Genomic DNA, 23,697 nt, shown 5'->3' with positions numbered 1-23,697 from the left:
TCGCAGGCATCTGCAAAATGTCAGTTAGATGTCTGTAGACGAATGACTAGATGCATGGGTGTCGTCTTGTCAAATTAGTGTTTTTGTACTGTGGTTACTACATACGTGTGGTCAAGAACAATTTTGTTGAGTGTCACGGCAAATGCATAGCCTACAGTACAGTACGCAAAGCCCCACAAAACCAGGAAAGGGAGGCGAACTCAGTTGTTTGAAGGCGGAAATTTTGTCTCGAGGACAGAAGGGGAAAGTAAAAGTTTTCTGGCAAAAGGGGAAAGGCACGTGACAGAGCAGTGTTGTAGGCCTGTGTGTGGTGTGTCTGCATGTGTGCATACGTGTGTGCGTGTGTGTGTGTGGGTGTTTGTGCGTGCGACCGTGCGTGCATGTGTTCACCCTCAGCCCACAGTGTGCTCTGACCAACTTCAGTGAGATCAGAAATACAAATAATAACATCTCAGGCCTGATTGACTTTGGACGAGCTCTTACATAGCAATGCATTGTTGGAACTGAACCATATTGCTGTATCAAACAGAGAAAACAATTATAGTTGGGTTTCAAAGGGATTTCAATATAGCTGCAGCAGACGCCGGCTTTAGTTACATACATGCTTGCTTTATAGATGGATTGTATTGAAGCACAGGCTGACAGCCAAGCCATCAAAGAAAGCAAAGCAAAAAATGCAATGGAATGCAACGGTAGGGCAACAGTGCGTCTTTCACACATAACATGGAAGTCGTTTTTTTTTTCCTTCAGAGTGGGTTTACTGTTAAATAACCCAAAAAATAACTAAACAAAAGCCACCCTAACCTAACTAACCCAAAATGATAGAACCAAAAGACAACAATTAACCTAAATTCTAACCAACAAAACAGGGGAAACCAAATATTACAAAATCACCCACCCTTACCAAAACCCAGCTGTTTCAGTCATTCAGATAACTTCAGCAGTGCAGTATACAAAAGAAAACACAGCATGGCATGTTTGCTGGCAGCCCAGGTGGAAGCAGAGAGATAAACCCGCAGGAGCTGAGAAGAACTGGCCTTTTATCATCATCCTCCACCATCAGCCTGGAACCAATCACCTCCTGCTGGTCACCTCCTGATCCCCACCTACTCTCTCACTCACTCACTCACTCACTCACTCACTCACTCACTCACTCACTCACTCACTCACTCACTCAGCTCACTCACTCACTCAGCTCACTCAGCTCACTCAGCTCACACACCTGCCACTCAACAGGAGCACCTCACACAACAGTTATACGTAAACATTATGACATGCATTAAGACCCCAGAGTCTTAACAATATTCACTGCCTTCCTCATTCTGCGCAGATTTGTAGAAGTACCATTGCAAGGGTAGACTAAACAATGGGTATTTTTTTTATATCAAATGAAAGGAAAAATTATAATAATAATGTCATCAACATTCATGAATATGACTATTATAAATCATTTAGAAGAATCCTATGGTTTAAGCGAATATATGTTAAGTCTAGTAAGCTAAATGATCTGAGACATACAGTATATCAATGTTAGGAGGGTAGAAGAATTAGGTACACACAGATTAGTGTAGTAAATTATTACTGCAGGCTACAAACAGAAGATGGTAGTTATTTTTATTTTTTTATCTCAGGCCTATAAAATACTGAATTTAGAATTTGAAGTCAGTGGAACAAGCAGCAAACTTAACACCAGAACTGAGAAAAAGCAGGGCTGCTACCATTTCCTGTCCACAACAATAGCACAAAGGGAGAAAGGTTCCTGACTGGAAGTGCGTCCTTCAGCCCCCAAATCTACCCCCCCCCCTCTCTTTCTCGTCATACCAGTAACCTGAAAGCTGATTGTATGACATTCTGTATAGTAGTGTGTATATCTGCCTGCCTCTTATATTTCATCATGATTTGTGTGCATGGGGTTCTCATCTTAAACAAGCTTAGTGCTTAATGAGGGTTTCCAGTTTAGTAGACCTTGTATTGTGAATTTGTACTTCCATGTACTGTTATGTACTGTCATGTACTATTCTCATGTCTTTCTAAATAAACTACATCAATCAATCAAAAAAAAACCTCAGTGGTGGCCAAAAAGGGACACATGTGAAGGCTGCCCACAAATATGATCATTTGGAATGCCAACATTAGTGAAGAGAGGATGGTCAAACCGTGAGAATTTCACTCAAATATTTCCAAAGAATTCCGCAGATCTGAGCAATAACATTGTAACAGGATGTGTGTGTGTGTGGGGGGGGGGGGGGGGGGAGGTGTGTGTGGGTGTGGGAGTGTGTGTGGGTGGGTGAGTGTTGGAGGAAGTTAGCCTTGAGACAAAACGAAACGTGTGTGTGTGTGTGTGTGTGTGTGTGTGTGTGTGTGTGTGTGTGTGTGTGTGTGTGTGTGTGTGTGTGTGTGTGTGTGTGTGTGTGTGTGTGTGTGTGTGTGTGTGTGTGTGTGTGTGTGTGTGTGTGTGTGTGTGTGTGTGTGTGTGCATACACAGTATATATATACGTATATTTATGCATCACTGCTTTTTGTTATCTCCTTCACATAACTAAAACATGGAACAATCATCTAAGAAACATCCCAGGCTTCCAAAATAAACGTCAAACAGTGCATGATACTCGGCTGTGAAGCCTGCAGAAGTCACAGCAGAGATTGAAGAGAGACTGTATATCCTTGAGCCGTTGAACCCAAATCAAAGCACCACCACGACGACTTGATATAAGCCGTGGTCCTCTGAACCATTGTACAATCAGATATGACCTTTGAAAAAATTTGTAAATGATCAGCAATTTTTTTCTCATGCTATTCGTGTGTAGGGTGATGTTTTCACATTTGTGATTGCATTCATTTCATTTTGAGGTACTTAGTAGATAAAGAAAACAACAATTGTGTTATCATATAATCATGTGAATGACTATTTGCATACCGGCGGGACAGTGTGGGTCACAAAGGAAATGATGAGCATGTGACATGTCACTATGTGTGTAAAAGGTGGTTTGTGATCCTCTTAGCCTGAAGAACACTCATGCATACAGTACATCAGTATCCCGTTTTCACCATAGAGAAGCAATGCAAGATGCCAGAGAGGCACCAGAGATGGAGGGCTTGCATAAGAAGAAAGCAGTGCCAGTAGGCCTGGTCTTGTCGAAATGCCAAGGTACATTAAATACATTCTGTTCATATTCAATGTTTGTTTTGGAAATAGAGTGCCGATGTCACTCTGGTAAACTCTCCCCCTTTCCATCTTTTTTGTTTTCATCCTAGAATCCCACTGAGAGGGCAGACAATTCAAACCAGCTTGTCTGCATACACAAATATTCTTCTGTGAAAGGAAACAGTTCCTGTTATCATATGGTACCATTTATTTGGGAATTCATCAGTGAAAGCAAACTATGAATGACAGTGTTCCACAACACGATCACTGGGCTGTCTGATGAGTGCCACCTAGAGGTAAGATTTTATTAAAGACTTGTATTAAAGTGAGTTTGCATTTTCACCAGATTTCATTTTATAATGGGTTTATGGTGTTAACTCCATCATCAGTTGTGACACATATTTCTAGCCGTGAAATTATTTATGGATTTTCTTTTCCCTCATTTAATTTGAGGGATTCCAACAAAACTGCTATTTAAGAGTGAAGCAAGCAAGACTAAGAGCAGTGTGAGCGTTCAAATAAAATAGCCTATTTTATTCGCCACTACATTAAAGTTTTATGCCCAAAATTACTGGTGAGTTTGGTTCCATTTGTACACCCTCAGAGTTAAATTAGCACTGAGAATTTTACAATGTAGATTGGGCTTCCCAAAAAAATGAAAAAACGGTTTCCATTTGTACCCTCTCAGAGTTACAGATCCCTTCAGGGTCCATTTGGGGACTCCCTGGGGGTCCCCGAACCAGACGTTGAGAAACGGTGCAACTAAAAAGCTTCACATTTCTCATCCCTTGTTTTGGGGCTGGAGGAGCCGTCGCCACGGCAACCAAATAACTGTTGGAGGGAAGAAGAATGTTTGTGCTGCCTGGCGGAGCTCCATCATCCCTCTGGCAGCAGCAGCTAGCGCTGCTAAAATCCCCTGACAAAAACAACATTCCACATCTAAGTGATAGTCTTCAAGGAATTCCTGTTAAATGGAGGCATTTCTCAGCGTGCATAACTCGTCAAACTGAAACCATCTGGTGCATTGTGTGTGAATGCGTATTGTTCCACACCGGAGCGGTGCAATAAGCGGACAACCATAACTTCAAGAGTGTGACTGTGAAATGTACCCGTAAGGGTCCATTTGGTTCCATTTGTACATTGACAGACAGACAGACACAAAGAGATAGACAGTGAGAGAAAGCATGTAAGTTTAGCATTTAGCTTTTTGTGCATTTCTGCATTACGTCTACTCATGTCTTGTGTTTTCTTCTCTGCTGGGTATGTCTGATTCTCATTCAAGAGATTGAAGATTCAGCGTTTTTTTAATTAATTTAATACATCTCATATACCGGTACACATCTGGGAGTGTGTTTGCACATCTGTGCTGTACAGGTGTACTTTAATGTATGCATTTATGTATCTGCATGTGTATTCATGCATGCATGCAAATGAGTACACATGTTCACACAAGCATGTGAGCAGAAACCCTTGTTTTTATTTTCCATCACTGGAAGTACCCCTGGGAGTCAGGGAGAGGCCTGGCAATGTTGTGGAAAGCCCACTGCAAGATTCCATCTATGGAGCCCGGCTGGAAAAGAAACACATAAATTGGTAGTCTGCCTAAAGCGGCATGGTCCTACGACACAGTATGAATTAGGCTCAACTTTGACAGACAGGTGTAGATATCAAGCACATGCACTTCTATCCACAGTAAAGTCCTTGGTGTTAATTTAATTCTGAAGAGTGCACACATGGAACCTTAAACCTCCACTATGTACATTTTTTATCAGAAGAAATGTATACCCTGTGCTAGGTAGGGTATGACCACTACTGGTTAACAAGTGATACTGCCTGAAGGTCACAATTCTATTTCTCCCCTGAGTAAGTATCTCAGGTAGTGCAGCTTTGAATTAACACCAGGAGTTTACCGTGTAGAAGTTCTGGGGTGCTTCGACCCTGAAAGCTGGCTCCTGTTGAGAGAAATACTGTAGGTAGTGAGAGTACTGTAAGTACTGGGAGTAATACAGCAGGTAATGACAGAAATACTGTAGGTATTGTCTGGGAGGAATACTGTAGATACTGAGATAAATACTCTAGGTAATGAGCTGAATATTAGGCTATCCGCTGTCACCGCCGGCACTCAGGAGCATTGTCCTGCTTTCAAAGTTTCAATATCTATCATTTCAAACTTGCTAATTGGCTTCTTGAAGAGTAGTAATTTAGTCAATTGTGGTGCCTAATCATTAACAAAATCCTATCGATACAGGCAAGTGTTCTGTCCAATTGAAATACCATTTGTGTCTTTGTAGCGGTATCTGAATATAAGTAACTACAACGGCATTTTCTTGTGCATTTAAGCTACTGCCGATATAATTTAATATCACTTTTAGGATAGCAGGCATGATTTATTTGAGTGACAAGAGGTCATTCCATTGACATGATACAATTCTGATTCAGATACCAATGTCTCTTGCACTGTAACATCCTGAATGTTAATTTAACTCTGAGAGGGTAAACATTAACCTTTCTCTGAGTTAAATTAACACACTTTTATAGTGTGTGTGTGTGTGTGTGTGTGTGTGTGTGTGTGTGTGTGTGTGTGTGTGTGTGTGTGTGTGTGTGTGTGTGTGTGTGTGTGTGTGTGTGTGTGTGTGTGTGTGTGTGTGTGTGTGTGAGATGATATGCTCACTTCACCCAGCATAGACTCTAGTTCATCCTTGTGGAGGACAGGCTCTGGAAGAGAAACGCTCTGCTCTTGATTGTGCACAGGTTGAACTACCTGGGAGAGGCATGCACACACACACACACACACACACACACACACACACACACACACACACACACACACACACACACACACACACACACACACACACACACACACACACACACACACACACACACACACACACACACACACACACACACACACACACACACACACACAGTGACACACACACACACACACACACACAAACCAGAGACAGAAAAGAAATGCTGAGTCTGCAGACAGGTCTGAAGGAGCTCATAAATTCCGTCTCACCTATTCATTGTATTGTTGATGCATTGATTTATGACTTACATGTGTTTATGCACAACATAAACACATGCACTTACAGGCTATATAGGTTACGCACACACAAATAATGAGCAGAGAAGCACACCTGCAGGCTTCTGGTTTCAGACTCCTTCTCTGCACAGCTGCTCCAGGGTCCAGTGCAAGACAAGCAGATGGATCTCCCCCTAGAGAACACATGGATCACTGAATTACATTTTTAGCGAACAGCACTATTCTATATCAAAACATTATAGAAAAGCACTTTTGAATGCTACATACTGATAGGAGGTCATTTTCAGTTTGGCCCTAAATGGAGGAACTTTGCTCTTGCCCTGGGATGGACGCTCATTATAGCATGTTTGAGTTCAGACATCTTGTAGAGGAGTGGTTCCCAAAATAGCCCTTAAGTGGTTTTAAAAGCACTGTCAGTGATTTGATGAACCCTTGCACCCACTGAATACTAGAAGGGAATAACCACTGTACAGCATTACATCAATATATTACACAGAGAATGTTACAGAATAAGTGTTACTACTACTATAAGAGACCCACACAATGATTTGTTATACTAACTCATATATTGCGTATCTCTTTATTTTATAAAGGGCATTGCCCATGATGTTATTCTATGTTATAGATTACATTGCATGTTCTGATGGTCCATTATTATCCATTAGTTGCCATTAGTTAGATATTGATCACTGTAAACAGATACCCTTAATGCACTGTGATCGATTCTCATGTGCGCTGTGTAATTTGTCGAGTCAATATAGTTTTTTTCCCCTCTTATCAAGAGCTCTGGCTTGGAAGGGGGGTTCTGCAAAACAACTAGTAGGCCTATAAAGCTGTCAAATAATTGTAGTGGAATACATTTTTAAGACATCTTACTTAGGGAAGTGGCAGTGTACGTGGTAATACTGGAGGCATTGGAGACAATGGGACAGGTCTCCTCCACCAAGATGACAAACACCACACACTTCCCTCACACTGACCACTTCTCCACCTAAACACTGATCTCACACACACACACACACACACACACACACACACACACACACACACACACACACACACACACACACACACACACACACACACACACACACACACACACACACACACACACACACACACACACACACACACACACACACACACACACAAACTTTTTTTAATTTATTTTTATTTTGGAAAATCTAAGAATACTATGCAATAAAGCAACAAAAATAATCTGTGCACCCATAGGCAGATTTCATGCCAAAGCAGAAGAAATATTGCCTGTGTGGAAAAAGCAATATGCCACTTGCTAAATGCAAAACAAACAGTACACAGCATTACAATGCAGTAATTTCATTTCAATCCATGCAACAACAACAAAATGTACCTGGTATCTGGCGGTGCGGCCACTCTTCGTGGTGACGGTGGACACAGAAGAGGTTGACAACGAGGAGAAGAACGATACATCTCTGGTGGAGTTATTGGAGGTGCTGGGGATCTGCTGAGGCTGGGCGTTGAGCAGCTGTGTGATAAAGATTGCATACATGAAGGGTTGGCTGCTTTTGAAATGTAATCCTAAAATTGTAAAAAGTAATATATTCATTCTTAATCAAAGTCATGTAACCTATTACATTTGATTACTTTTTGATTCCCTTCTAAAGAAATGTTTTATACCAGGATAGTCAGTGTGTGCATCCCATTATCCACATAAACCCTATATACTTTGTTGACCAGGGTCCATCTATACTTCTACGCCCCCTCCTTTTTTATCTCGACATTTAATCTCGAAAAGAAAGTCGATCTACAAGCTCATGACACGTTGTGTTACGACATGTTGTGAGGGTGAGCTTGTAATGTAGATTGGCTATTTTCGTAGAATGTTTTCACCAAATATTCACCTACTATTTATATCATGCCCAGAATAGGAACACTAGGATTGAATCAAAACTGCCAACCGAAAAGTAAAAGTCATTTTACATGTTTTAGTTCTAATTGTAACTGTTACTGTACACATTTATTACATGTAACTTAATTATGTAATTGCAATTACACTACTGTTTATGGTCCAAGATCATCTTACCCTATAACAGTTTATTAATGGATGTCACTTACCTGAACAGGTGGCAGGGCACTGTCCTTCATTCTGTTGCCACGGCAGAACTGACAACGCCAAGTACCACTGTGGATTGGAGATTGAAAATGGCATTGAATAGAGTCTATTCAATGACAGATTAATGTGAACAATACTGGTCCTTAAAACACACATATGGACATTAAAAACATATTCTCTTTAACTTTGTAAAGTCACATATTATGTGCACTAATGGACAAGAGGAGCTGAATTGACTCTGAGCTGAATATCGCTCTCTCAATGACAAAAATTTGACTTTTACTATAGACTATATATTGTGAGTCTTGTTGACCTCAAAGGTGATGAATGCTGCAAGTGACACAATGAGAAGTCATCTGGGCACCTTGGTATGGATGTGAGGGGAGGGTCCAGGCAGTTGAAATGGAAGGCCCTGGGACAGCCATCACAACATATCAACTCTCCACCATCCTTACACACGGCACACTCATCATCATTACCATGAACCTAAACACACACATGTATGACGGGGTAAGATATTGACACAGCTCCAGGCCTTATGAGTGACTCAACGGTTACTATCATTGTGAAACAGTGGCTCCAATGACCTCCATCTTAGCATTTGTCTCCCCTTTGTGGTAAAATGTAGTCTTAGCAGCCTTGTGAGTTCCATTTGTCTCCTCTAATGAACTAGAGGTGTAATACTCTCCACAGATTTTGATGCTTTTTTGGGCGCCCCCTGTCGGAATGACAGAAAAACAGAAAAGGAGATTCATTCAATCTTAACACATCTTAAACATTTATTTGTGATATATATGATATAGGTATAGCATGATCCATATTGTCTTTTACACCACTTTTAATTCAGACTTTAATCCATGTGAGAAGTCAAAAAAGATTGATGCTCATCAAGATGTCAGAAATTGTATGATATGCCCCTTTCAGTTCTTTAGCTCAGTGGTACACAAAGCGGGGTCCTTGAGGGGGTTCCAGGGGGTCCCCTACAAAATGTGTCAATATAGCATCAAAACCAGTTTAACAACTTTAACTCTATACTATTACCTGTATCGGCTGTTAGATAGCCGACCTATAAGCTCACGCATTGCGTTGTGATGTGTTGTGAGCTTGTAGATCTGCTATTTTCAAGAAATCTTCAAAAGGTTTGAAAGATTTCTTGAAAATAGCCGACCTATAAGCTCACGCATCACGTTGTGATATGTTGTGAGCTTGTAGATCTGCTATTTTCAAGAAATCTTTAAAACCTTTTGAACATTTTTGAATAATTTTAACAATACAAATCTTGTATGGAGGTCCCCGGCACAAACTATTATCAGACGTTGGTCCGTGACCAAATACATATTAACTTGGGGGTCCTTGACATGAAAAAGTTTGAGAACCACTGAGCTAACAAGCCAAAACATATTATTAACTGCTTACCATCAGAGCCAAACACCTGTTGGATATGAATCTCCTCTCTGGCCTCATGGCTGTTTGGTATCTCACTGCAGGAGGAAGAGGAGGGTATGGGGACAGCGCTCTGGATTGAGGTGGACATGCCTGGGACACCTACAGTATATTAAATAACATTTCTTATTACAGTATAATGTTTTTTTGTACTAATGCCTCTTGTTCTTGTCTGTTTATGAGAGCTGCTGTAACCTTAAATTCCCCTCTGGGATTAATAAAGTACCCACCTACCTTCCTAATGATCAGCTGTATAATAGATAAATCATTATCACATAATTGCAATAGATTTGGTTTGCTAGTTGAAGTGAAATGAGTCCATAACAGAAAGAAAGGACGCCATATGTTTCACAATGTAAGTTTGTTGTGGACCATTTTACTATTTCTTTGCTGTTAATGAGTAAATGGTTAAGAGCTCCCTGCTAAATGGCTTGGTAATTCACAATTACTTTTTGCAGCTGCTTGTTGAGGGACCACTGTTGCTTCGTTCTTCACTCTGCAAGACTTCACTTTACCCCCTGAAGCAAAGACAGCAGAATAGAAGTTTCTGTCCTCAGCAGCAGACATTCACAATGAAATCATACCACAACAATTTGCCTCCATACATTACATCATCTTATATAAGTCCCGCTTGTTACTGAATGCACAAGGGTGAATTGCTGCTGAAACATTACATTGTATGAGAAGGATTGTTTTCTCGTCAGTCCCGAGAAAGTGCAAATATATATGTGGGAAGTGAGTACATTGTGTCAAAGTCAACAGAACGTCACAAGGTCCGTGGAGACTACGGGTTTGATTCCTCCACGGTGCATCCAGCTTGGCCAGGCGTCCTATTGGAAAGAAATTGGGCCTCTTCCTTAATGACTGGTGTTATCAAGTATATTATAATTAAGGCTCTGTTCCATTTAGTGTAGCACAGAGGTTCTCAAGCTTTTTAATTTCAAGGACCCCATAATTCTGAGAGTATATAAATGGTTGGAACCCCCCATTGGCCGTGTTTGAGAATATATATATATATATATATATATATATATATATATATATATATATATATATATATATATATATATATATATATATATATGCACATACAGCAGGTCAAGACCATACTCTTTCAAATATACCCAAAAATTCCCCTTATGAGCAAGCAGTTGGCGGTGACGGCAAAGAAAAACTCCCTTTTAACGGGAAGAATCCTCAACCAGAACCTGGCTCTAGGTGGGCAGCCATCTGCCTTGACTGGTTGGGGGGTGAGAGAGAGAGAGAGAGAGGGGGGGGGGGGGCACACACACAGAGATAGTAGGTAGATCAGCTATTTTCAGCGTGTGTGACACTGTCATACGACAAAGTATGAATTGGGCTTTATTACACTTATTAAGAAAGGAATGACCTGGGCCATTGCTGTTCTTAAAACAGTGTTCAATACTCATCTTTGGCACAACTAAAATAAATAACAGTGAAATGATCAAAGATCAATCAAAAGTATAGTTCACACTCACCATTGCTGTTCTTATGCTGTGAATGGTGATGATGGGAGGCTGGTCCTCTGTCCTCTCTGCTTCTCTTCCTACTGTGAGCTCCTCTGGGGTCTTCTGAGGACTTCTTCCCCTGTCTGGAGTCCCTGACTGTCACAAAGGGAAAACAACAACGTATTTGACAAACAAATCATAATTATTAATTCCTTGGAAATGCCAAATAATTCCTATTGTTTGAACTAATTATACACAACACTAACATGATGAGTTGCTGCACTTGGCACACATTTGGTAAACATTTTGAAATGTGTTATTTGAGAAAAAAGCTCAACTAATACCAGACCTCACTCTGTTTGAATGAGACCCAACTTTTCAAAGCATCTTGCTACATAATACATACACTATTCTACCAACTGTTCCACATTTACTGAACCATGCTGATTGGAAATGATCTGTCCAATAGTATTCATTGTTAAATAATTGCCTATAATCTTACGTCTTACATCTCTGATTTGCTCTCCCCCTATGTGCAAATGCGTAGTCTAAGATCCTCAAGCATAGCACTTCTTAGTATTCCAAATTGCAGGTTAAAGACTGAAGGAGATCGGGCTCACTGAGTCGGTCCCTTGTTTTAAATCCCTGCTTAAAAATCACTTTTATAAATTAGCTCTTAGTGCCAACACCTTATTACGGCATTGTCATGATTACTTGAAGACCGCCTGTCCTATATTTGATCAGTCCTTACCAGGGTGCAGGCTGGTGAGCACAGTCAGCAGCTTGGGGTAGCTGTCCCGGTTGTAATCCCTGGCCAGACATCCCCAGAAGGCCTGGATGGTGGATCTGCTCTGCTCCAACACCCAGGACAGCAGGAAGTACATCGCCTTGTGGATTCCTTCATTGGCCTCCCTCTCCAAAGTGTCCTAGATTCATCACATATGGTGAAATAGGTAAGGCAATGGAGAAGCAATATTGTCTTTAACTTTAAGTTTATTAAACTAACTTAAATGAGTGAATGCGCAAAAAAATGTTGATAACAAAGGCGGTAGTAAAAATCATATATCAGACAGGCAACAGGCACGGTGATTTTCCACAAACATGAAATATAATACATTTATCAATATAAAGATGTACGGTAACTATCAACAGTCAAATACTCGTGGTTGATTGTGTTCTTAGTTTACTTTACCTTGAATAGTTGCTCAGTGATGACATTCCGATCAACCAGCCCATAAAGAAGGGGGAAAGGGTCGTCCACAGCCATGGCAATGTCAGTACGCAACTCTCTGAGCTGAGAGCGAGAGTCTGTGTCTCTAAAACCGTCCACGCTGGACATGATCTATAGTCAGCACATGTAAAGAATTGAATGGTATTGCTCTAAGCATGTGTGCAGTCCATGTAAACATGCTCAAAGTTGATCTCGCTTTTATGGGTTGAGTGATGTCATAAATGACCCTCTGACCTTGTGTGGTATAATTAATTGGAGGATATGTCGTGCCAGTGATAAGGTATTTACAGGTATAGCGTTTCATTCACATTTTATGTGGGCTGAGCTGGAGAGGTTAAGTGGTGGAGAGGCATGTGAAATGTTTGTGTCCAGATTTAGCAGTTTCTACTCCCACCTAGTTTCATTAAAAATAAAACAAGTGTTTCTGGTTTGAATGCGAAAGGACATTTTTAAAGAAATGTATTTGTAGTCACAATCGCGCTCAACCACACAATTTCTCAAATACCTTTGTGACTGCAGACCAATGAGTGGCCGTGGGAACTTGGAAAGTCTGCTGTTGAAAGAAGACTGCAAGTTTCACCCTCAGGGCCACAAGAGTCCATCTTTCAACCAGCTTGTCTCCTCAGTGGTCATCTGTCCAGTTAAGTCTGGTTTATACTCAATTATTTGATGGTGTCGCGCACCAAAAATACCTTATCTACAAGCTCATGTGCCACATCCATGATACATTGGGAGCCTGTAGATCTGATACTTTCGGCACGTTATGCTACATCGTACAATGTAGCATAAATTAAGCATAACTGTCTTAACTGCCCCAGTCTGTCTGTCTACCCTCAGGGCAATCAACCCTAGTGCTGTCTGTCCATCTAGGGGAATACCTGTCCTTACTGCTTGGGGACTGCCACAGGAGCTGAAGGTAAGTGAGCTGGCTTGTCACGGTGACAGTTTTCCTTTTAGAAGGTGCTTTCCACTTCAACTTCCCCACAAAACAATCAGGTTTGTCTGTGAGAAAGACATGCTGTGGTGGTTTGGAGGATTCCACAGTGTATAGAAAATCATATTGTGACCACTGTACAGACATGTCCTGTACTACGTACACATTGGTATTGTAAAAAAAAAATTGTTCACTTGTTTGAGTGAATTCATGATAAATCATATCCTCTCAGTCCTTTTTACTTGCTTATTTGCTTCACTGCCTTTATACAACATTCATAACATAAGAATACTCTGTAAGATGTTATATTAAGGTAACATTTATAATGCACTATAACCACATTTATAATGCATTATAATGCACTCATAAGGCATCATAACACTTGTTAAAATGTTTAGAATGATACATCTTATAACAAGGTTTATGAAGTATTATAACTTATAATAATATAATGTATAAGTGCTGGTCATAATGCATTATAACTACATGTACCATACCAGGTAACGCTTTACTTAAAAGTCAGGTCTATAATGCATTATAATCACATTTATAATGGAATTATAATGCTTCATAACACTCGTTATAAATGTTTATAATTATGCATAACAACGTATAACAAAGACACAAAGACACATAAACAAGACCTTTCTGCAGTAGGCCTAGTTTCTAATTCGAATCCGACTCGAGGCTCTTTGCTGCATTTGGATTTGCCGCCACTCTTTCCTGCCTTTCCTGTCACTCTGTTCACCATCTCTAGCAAAATAATAATAATAATATGCAAATATGCAATATGCAAATAAAAATAATAACATATAACTATAATATAATAATACAATATTATAATAATAAAAATAACAATTACTGTGTGCAAGCAATAACGTTTGAGGGAACTTCAATGGTATTAAAGTGCAGATCGAAACCCCATGATACTCAACAGAGGAAACTGTCTCACTACCAGGTAAATGTTGATGGTTAGGAGAGTGAAGCCCTTTAATCTGTAATTTATTCATCATTACACATTATTACATTATTCATACTGGTGAACAAGGACCACTTCTACAGAGGGACGTTCACAACATACATATTACATTATTATATACAGTGCAGTGCATTACAGTGGATCTTTATATGTGTATTACCTGGATGAAGGGAGAGAGGCAGGGAGGGAGGGAGGGAGGGAGAGATCTAGTGGGGGGGGGGTTAGGGAAGGAATCGAGTGGACATGTGGGTGGGGCCGGGGGAGGGGGGGGGTGATATTCAGTTGTGTTTTTTTATGTAATCTTTTTTTTTTTTACCACAGTACAGTTTGTTCTATAAAAGTTAAACCCATAGAGATAGAGTGCCACGTTTTTAACAGCTACTGTTAGGTGAACCTACTGTAAGTTGACTCTTGTGGGAATATCAAATGAGATATGTTTTTTTGTTTGTTTTTCTTTAGTTCATGAGATGATATAGAGAGAGAGAGAGAGAGAGAGAGAGAGAGAGAGAGAGAGAGAGAGAGAGAGAGAGCGAGAGAGAGAGAGAGAGAGAGAGAGAGAGAGATGCTATAAAACATTCTAAGATAGTCAACCTCCCCCCAGGGTGTATGATGACCCTGCAGGGCAGGCCGAAAAGGTCAAAGGTCAGATCAGGTCAGATCAGCGTGCATGCGTGCTGCAGACATTCAGACGTGGTCAGCCATCTTGGGGAAAAAATGGCCAACCCCACTATTTCTCCTCTTATGGTTAGGCAGCATTTTTGGTGCTTTCCCTTTTTATATATAAAAAATACAAAACATAACAACGAAAAGAACTCAATTTTACTCCAGTTTACTCCCCTTTTCATTTTCAAAAACTTTTTTTTTTTTTTTTTTTTTTTCATTGTGTCTTTTTTCCTTTTATCTTCCCGGCACTTACATATTGACAAAGTATACAATATTTTACAACTGAACAAGACTGAAAGATAACATTTGATTTATCCAATCAGATACAAGGCCCAGATCCCATATCCAATTAGAGAAGTCAACTGGAAGCTAACCAGTAGGAAGCAACACAATAAGCCTATGGTGTGAAAGGAGCTGTCCAATAGCAGCTTTGCATTAACATGAGCAACCGCCCTCAGGGACAGTAGGTTCTGCTGGTTTGTCCAGCTTGATGTCAATCACTGAAATTATAGATGTAAGGAAAACACAGATGAATGAGGAAGAGCGTTACTATTGGAGAATAATTATTCATTATACAATATTGTTATTAAGGTTGTTTGTATCTAACCTTTATATTTTACCATCACTTATTGTACTTATATAATACATTAGGATATTTGGTAGCTTGTAAGAGCCTAGATGTCTCCACTAGGCTTGATAGCTATTGTTTTGGTACAGCCTATCTTGTTATGGTTCAGCTTGTCCTTGTAGCAGCTAGTGTAACTATGGTTTGAGACTTGTGCTATTCGGCAGAACTACCGTACCGCCAACTTGAGTGTTATTGTACTTCTCCCCATGATATCATGTACATTAAAGCATAACCATCACCACCTAGAATATTGTCTCGACTCCTATTGCCTCTTCAATTGCTGATTGATCCAGAATTCCACAACACTATCTAATGGCCTCACTACTATTTTCAAATCACATTGTAAAACAAATTTGAATCGGCCTCTCTTGTCTCTCTCTAATTCACTCACTTTCACACACAAATACCACCTTGCCACCACCACTACAGCTCCAAGGCACTTGTTGTAAGTACCTAGACAACCAGTAGGTGGTACCACACAAGGCTGCTTATCGACGCCACCATTCAGACCCAATTCATGTTTTCTGTGTCGAGCACAAAAGGTCTAATGGCCACCGCCTCAGTAGACAGTGAGTTTTGATGCCAAGCCTTTGTGCTAGAGGCAACAACCGGAACTGCCTTTTTCTCTGTTGTTTGGCAGCCAAGGCTGTCGACACAGTGAGTCATTGTGTTTGTAAAGGATACTGCCTTCTGGGTTGGCATCATCCAGGCTCTCCATACCAGGTAGGGCCGCTGCAACACGGCGAAACAACTAGGAGGGAGGGCGAGCGAGTTAGAGGCAGATGGGAAGAGGGGGATAGAGAGAGAGAGAGGGAGGGAGAGAAAGGGAGGAAGTGGGGGATGGAAAGTGAAGGATGGCAGGATACAGATGAAAACAGAAAGATAGACAGAGAGGAAAGAATGAGTTGTTGGATTATGGGACTCTGTTTACTGTATAACAGATTTAATACAATTAACTAGAAAGGGGTGGTACGGGGAGCGCATATCTCTGCCAGATCGGGTTGCCTAGCCCGGGCAGTATAAGTTGTGAAAGCAAGTTTTAGTTAAATCACTATTTGCTCTGCTTTGTTTGGAGGCCCCTCAATGTGGGATTCAAATTTGGGGTCGATCGGAAGATGCATTCATGAATTTAGCAATTTTCTGTAAAATAGGCCCCTCTCGCAAGTATAGGAAGCCAATCTGAATGGAATATGGAAAATATGAATGGTACAAGTTTATCACATGACACCAGAGATGTACCAATTTGTGTAAGTTCCTACAAAATATGTAGGAATAGTAGCAAAAATATTTTTTTTAAGAAATTGGAAAATGTAGTTAGGCAGACATTTATATATATATATTTTATATGTGGAGTTGTGTGAAAGGGAAAGTTTGATTGTATGATCTACGGTTCAAGAGTTATAGGTCAAAACATGAAGCCGGTTTGAAAAATTTGGGGTGGAGTATCTTCCTCGGCCTACTGGCAGTGTGCCCACGTTTGACACTGATCAGTCCAGCAGTTTCCGAGATTAGCTGCGCACATACAGGCAGGCAGGCAGTCAGACACACACACACACACACACACACACACACACACACACACACACACACACACACACACACACACACACACACACACACACACGCACACGCCCAGAAGAGAGAGAATTCAGAAGATGCAGTGATAGTGTAAGAATTACCTGTTTAACATTGCAGCCTGTCTTGGCACTGGTCTCGATGAACATGACGTTGAGTTCTTTGGCTCTCTGCTCTCCCTCCTCGATAGTGATTTGCCTTTAAGAAAATCAGACCACACTTACAAGTAATACTTATTAATAATAATTCAACACTGATGTGATTTTATTTTATTTTATTAGAATATAGACTTTTCTTTTATTGTTTTGCAGACATGGACCACATTGCCTGTACATTTGGATTATTGTAAAAAGCTGCACAAATGTAATATACAGTACCAAATATTAATTTTGATTTTAAAGATGTAAATATAATATATACAAAATAAAAAATATTATCCAGAGCCTATAGTGACATATTACAACAATAGTATTAAATCAAAAGTGCCCATTTACAGAGCACACCCGTCTATTAGCCTACAAACTAAACTATGTAGCTTATGATGTACCTTATGACAGTTACCACACCAGTGGTTATCAAAGTGGGGTCCAAATGGACCCTTACAGGTATCTAACTCTGAGAGTGTACAAATGGAACCGGGTCCATTTGGTTCCATTTGTACACTCTCAGAGTCATGGTGCTCCTTAAAATTTAAAAGTTTCAGAACCACTGTCATACACCATCAGTCAACGACAAATTAACGATGAAAAAATCAAACGCTAATGAACAATCATTAACACTGCTCACCTCTTCTCCTCCAGATCTGTCTTGTTGCCCACTAGCATGATGATGACATCACTTCCTCTCTCCGTCCTGACATCATCAATCCACTTGCAGGTCTGCTGGAATGAGTTTACATCTGTGGATGCCAGAGAATTAGCTTTAATATAGAACATTGCTCTCAGATAACAGGCCACATTATTTGCAGCACATGGCTATTATGTGGCTGTGTGCTGCTTGTGTTTTCGACAAAGCCTTTTTTTGTGTTCCTTGTGCCTTTAAGCCAAGGTGTCCTTTTTTCCCCCTAAATGTTTATCCCACGATTTTGTAACCCCTATTTTTCACCCAGCGCCAATGCCTAAGCTTGTAATCCTGGGCGCTACTCTCACTCTGCCTGCCTGAGAGCCCCGAACTGAGCTCATGCTTCCTTCAACGCATGAGGAGTTAGCAGAGCGCTTCTTATCACCTGACAGGGGGGAGTTTCCCCGGTAGGGCGTAGTGCGTGGAAGGAACACGTTATTCCAACCAGTTCCTTTCCCCTCCATCAGGCGCCCCGGCTGACCAGGGGGAGGCAGTATAGAGACCAGGATTACTGCATGTTTTTTGTGAGGGTACCTACCCTAGGGGACAGGGAGAACATGCAAACTCCACACAACCCCACCTAGGGTATGGGCACTGATGACGCGGAGGAGAGACCACGCCCCCAGCGCCCACAGCGTCCCCGGCGGGAATCGAACACAGGACCTTCTAGCTGTGAGGCGACAGCACTACCGACTGCGCCACCGTGCCCCCAAGGTGTTCTTTTTTTACTCTTGTATATCTCTGCCCCCCCCCCAACCCAACACATGGCACTCAGTTTACACACACATTTGCACTCAAAGGACCACAATGGAAAATTTAAGCTCTTGTGCTATTTGTGTTTAATCCTTTTGATGGATATGTACAAATATATGTTCATGTAAATGCGTTTTTGTCAATAAAAACATCATCATCATTGGTTTGCTACAATTGAGGAGCTTCCTTTTTTGTAATCTGTCTGCAAGTAGGCCTAACTATCAAATGATGTGATGCTTTATTCTATCAGTGGACTGGCAATGTATCAATCAATAAATGCAGAGAAAATACATTGCCTTTCATAACAAGTAACACCACTTTGCTTTCGTGTCAGACAAGGAAGAGGAAGTAATCAATCCATAGGGGCCCTGTGATGTACTTTATCGATATGAAGCTGCATTGTTATATGGTATCCATAATAATAAAGGTCATCGGTTCCCCCTGCAAAGTAGGTGGCTGTTTATGTCTGACGTTTATGCCCTATATATACTTTATATCTATGGCATTAAACAGAATGAAAGGCAGGCTAATAGACAAAACAATAAAACGACAGACAGACGGACAGATAGATACCCCACATGCATAGATACATAAATAGGTACTAACTTGTGATATCATAGACAACCACAGCTACTGTAGAGTCTCGTATGTAGCTGGGGATGAGGCTCCTGAAACGTTCTTGACCAGCAGTGTCCCACAGCTGCAGTCTTACCTACACACATGCAGGCATGCACGTACGCGTGTGCACGCACGCACGCACGCACGCACGCACGCACGCACGCACGCACGCACGCACGCACGCACACACACACACACACACACACACACACAGTACATACTGTAACAATGCAACAGGGATTATACATGCTCACATGCACCCAAAACCTCATAAGAATACAGGGATACACATAGACCCACACAGATACATACACAAAAGCAAATACTGTACAGACATTCACAACTTCAGCTGATGTTTCCACAAGCATTATAAAACTACACATAAAATAGAGCTGTGTGTGTAGTAATTTACACAACCACACAGATGATTTACTAGGCTGACAGTAACAGTGGAAAAATAGGACAAACACAACCTAAAGCTTATGATTGAAAGGTCATGACTTCTTATTAGCTTATTACTGGTATAAACAATCCTATCTTGGTAATCAATGAAGAGAACAGTACAGTAATTAAACAAATTAAATCAAAGATTAGTCAAAGCAGGGGGAAGTAGGTCACTGAAACAAAACGCACTGATGGCAGTAACACTAAGCAGATGTAATATGTTCTCATGAGTATGTGTATGCAGGTGAATTTCATATAACAATCAAGGTTCCATACTGTTCGGTCCTCCAGGTACATGGTCTTAGAAAGGAAGTCAATCCCAATGGTTGCCTATGGTGCAAAAAAACAACACAAGACAAAGTGATCAGCGAGATCCAGACCTCAAAAACAAAATGTCTTCCTGCATGGCTGGTCACGATAGTGGCCATTGTGAAAGAGCAGGAAAACACAGAAAGCTTTTTGGGGAAAAAAAGAGGCAATAAGTGCTGAAAATTGAATAATGGTGGAAAGCTAATTTCATTTGGATTGCCCTAAGGAGTCAATCATTCAGACCTGTGATGTACCTCGATTCAAAGAAAAGCCCTAGCAAGAATAAACTGAATCCTCTTTCTAAGAGCTTAATACTCAATTGCTGCTATTTCCTTGGGATGATTTCATACAGTTATTGTATTAGAAATAGTGAACTTCATCCACTGTTGTTGCACATGCAGTATATGGACCCTTTATGGCGATGGAATCAAATCCACTAAAACAGAGAGACAACAAATGTTATGTAAATTAATCATATTGTTTCTAATCTCTGTATTAGATTAATTACTTAAAATAATGCTAAATACAGAATACAGAGTTGCATTTATATCCATAGAGAACATGTTCCACAACAAATTTGATAGATTTTGGCCTTACAAACAATCTATGCTCATATTCAGTAGGTGGGTTTGTTTAAAATGTAAATACGATATAAGTTATTGCACTCTCAGCTACACATCTCTACATACAAATGAAAAAGGAAAGCATGTACAAATCTGAACTATTATCCGCTTAACTTCAGTTCTCATCTCTGCCTCATCTTAACTGGTTTCTAACTTAAAACTGAACTGGTTCTGGCTGTGGTTCTGATATAGAGTCTCACCTGGTACGTATTGTCAAAGCTGTCATACATGAACCTGGTAATCAGAGACGTCTTCCCCACTGTAAGATAAGATAAGATAAGATGAGATAAGACAAGATAAAATGTGTTTAACAACATACGACTTAAGTTAGCTTGCTGTACTTAGCTTCAAAATGCAGGTATAAACAAGTGCAAATCGAATCATCACGATAATGCCAAAACAAAAGAGACTCATTTACATTTTGATCTTTAATGTGACAAAATACCATGAAATCCATTTTTTTAAACAGTATAGCTAATCCTTGACATCAAAGATTACTTGTCCAGCACTATCAAACCAATTTGAGCTTTTTTTGATTGATTGAATACTTTATTAGCAGTTTACAAAAAGTACAGAGGTACAGCTATACAATAATGCTAAAAGGATAACACAAAAAGCCCTGAGGGCTTGTTCCCATTGTGGTCTTATGTAGCTATATTGCAGTGCAACCTTAGCAATAACAGCCATTAACTAAACAGCATGAGAGGACATATCTATGACACAATGAGACTAAAAGGAAAGATGTTTGGCTGGTGAAAAGCACGAGGGAAACAGAGGCCATTTAAAACAAACCATATAATTAGGACTGAGCAAGGCCATCTATTCTGATCATCATACACACATTTTCAGGTATTTAATGAGACCATTTTGTTGTGAGTAAGATCATGATCTCTCCACCTGAACCTCAAGGTGAACCAAACGAGCCCCATTTTGTTGACAGCAGTCTGGTACAGTTTAACTCAGTCTTACTTAACCCATTAAGACCGGGAAAGCATCTGTGTCATTTTAGATTTCTTTGGCTATTCTAAAATAGCATATATATAAGCTCATAGCGCAGCACCAAGTGCCACGTTATGAGCTTGTAGATCTGCTATTTTTGAAAAATCTTAAAACATTTATGGCTTGATACACACAGCCATTTCTTTACATTATGTATAGGCCTATATATTAGCCATTGTAAAGTGCTTTTCCAACAGGCCCACGGTGCCAAAGCTATGCCCCCAGCAGTAAAGAGCAATTGTTTGGAAGTGCTGGTTTGCCAAGGGGCAGTGGCAGTGCTAGGCCCAGTTTCAGCACCACGGAGAGCACCATTGCAGCATCCCATTGTAAGGACAGGCTGAACTACAAGGCCTAAGCCAGCAAAACATATACTGTACTGTACATGCTCAATCAACTATACTCAACAGATAAACACAGACACATGCACATACACAGGCACACACACATGCATACAGTACATACAGTTAGTTTATTCTATAGTAGGCCTCCAAGATGCATTTAGACAGTGACCAGTTAGAATGTTATTATTTTTCACTTTTTAATTATTTCTATTTATTTTAACTTTGGTGTTACATTTGTACAGGGGGGCCATAGGAAGGACCACTGAAGATGTCTGATGTCTGAACACGTATTCAAGGAGCCTCATAGCGCTAAACCATTATCGATCAGTCCCTCCGAATCTGTGCCATCACATCAAACCTTAGTACACAGTCATTGTCACCTGAATAGATGGATTATTGAATATGAATATAATGTTATGGCACTGCCAGGGTGTTTTTTTATCTCACTGTTTATGATAGTGAAGTGCCAAACGACAGTGCGAGCTTTTGGGAATGAATGCTACACAGACATCGCCAACCTAGGGTGTGTCCCGAGCCGAACTGACACACACGGGAGGATGTTTGTTACCCTCTCCAAAACAATATATAGATATATTAAATGAAAATAAAACCAATGAATGCAAGAAAACGATCACATATATGAAGGAAATCTTAATGAATGCTCTAGCAGAGGCAAGGTGTATCTTAAACTAAACCGTTATCTAGAAACAGCTAATATTTGTGTCGGTCACTGCAGTAGGACCTACACTACTACATAAAAGACATCCGAATTCATATTGCCTATTATAAATTATGACAAATTTCCATAGATCTTGCTACAGGCAATTCAATGAAAATAAGTTTAATTCGTGATATAGCTCGATAGATGTGATTGTGCACTAAAAGTCGGTTGGGCTCGCATTTTATGTGCGTGCGTTTTTTCCACGACTAATCAAAAAAATATATAGGCACACAAGAACCGGTGAATCAACCACAAAGATGTGAAACATACGAAAGACAGCTGGTAGTCTATATACACATAGGACACGAATCCTTTAAAACTTCAATATCAGCAACGATTACAGACATCGCTTCCTAAGATACGCTACCACGCCTGGCGATGAATGATAACCAAACATTCACAGCTGATCATCACTCGCGAAGACGGGACTCACCGCTTTGCTCTCCTAAAAACACGAGTTTAAATTTCCTCAGAGGGTTCCCCAGATCTCCTCCAGTGGACATGGCTACGGCTGTGGATGGAGCGCTGCTGGGGTTATTATCACAGTTCTTCTAGATACTCTGCGGTTCTTCGGTCGTGCGTGTGTGTGTAGCCTATGTGTGTGTGTGTGTGTGTGTGCGGGGGATCCTCCTCTCGTCACAGAATGATGGGAATGCAGCTGAGCATCGTCCTGTCAATGTTTGCGCCTGCGCGACCTCACCTATTTAATTCCCTCACCTTTTCCATGATAAAGATTTAATCTCAGATTTCAGTGTCTTTATATGCATACTATTTGACTCACATATTCAAAGTAAACTTGGGTTATGTGGCAATTTTTATTTAATTTTATTTAACC

At 40.5% G+C, this 23,697-nt stretch overlaps 2 protein-coding genes across 2 annotated transcripts; both read right to left on the bottom strand.

The window, feature by feature from the left end:
• Positions 1-4,631: 4,631 nt before the first annotated feature.
• On the bottom strand, positions 4,632-12,543 carry aire (autoimmune regulator; the record flags this gene model as incomplete). Its single annotated transcript, XM_080439862.1, has 12 exons — positions 4,632-4,712; positions 5,817-5,906; positions 6,292-6,370; positions 7,074-7,195; positions 7,570-7,704; positions 8,295-8,361; positions 8,657-8,778; positions 8,880-9,010; positions 9,709-9,837; positions 11,235-11,360; positions 11,956-12,130; positions 12,397-12,543. 12 exons carry the CDS (start codon positions 12,541-12,543, stop codon positions 4,632-4,634), a joined length of 1,404 nt encoding a protein of 467 aa, XP_080295988.1.
• Positions 12,544-15,446: 2,903 nt separating this feature from the next.
• On the bottom strand, positions 15,447-23,427 carry LOC308094045 (ras-related protein Rab-6B-like; the record flags this gene model as incomplete). Its single annotated transcript, XM_080440489.1, has 8 exons — positions 23,296-23,427; positions 21,002-21,060; positions 20,146-20,199; positions 19,414-19,519; positions 18,001-18,112; positions 17,319-17,412; positions 16,324-16,390; positions 15,447-15,511 (listed from the first exon to the last, which is right to left on the bottom strand). The coding sequence occupies exons 1-8, from the start codon at positions 23,363-23,365 to the stop codon at positions 15,447-15,449; spliced, it is 627 nt and encodes a 208-aa protein (XP_080296615.1). The 5' UTR covers positions 23,366-23,427.
• Positions 23,428-23,697: the final 270 nt, after the last annotated feature.

Source organism: Gymnoscopelus braueri (genome assembly GCF_963280865.1).
Source record: "Gymnoscopelus braueri genome assembly, chromosome: 10".
In the NCBI taxonomy this organism is placed as follows: domain Eukaryota; kingdom Metazoa; phylum Chordata; class Actinopteri; order Myctophiformes; family Myctophidae; genus Gymnoscopelus; species Gymnoscopelus braueri.
This window is presented reverse-complemented; position numbering and strand designations above follow the sequence as displayed.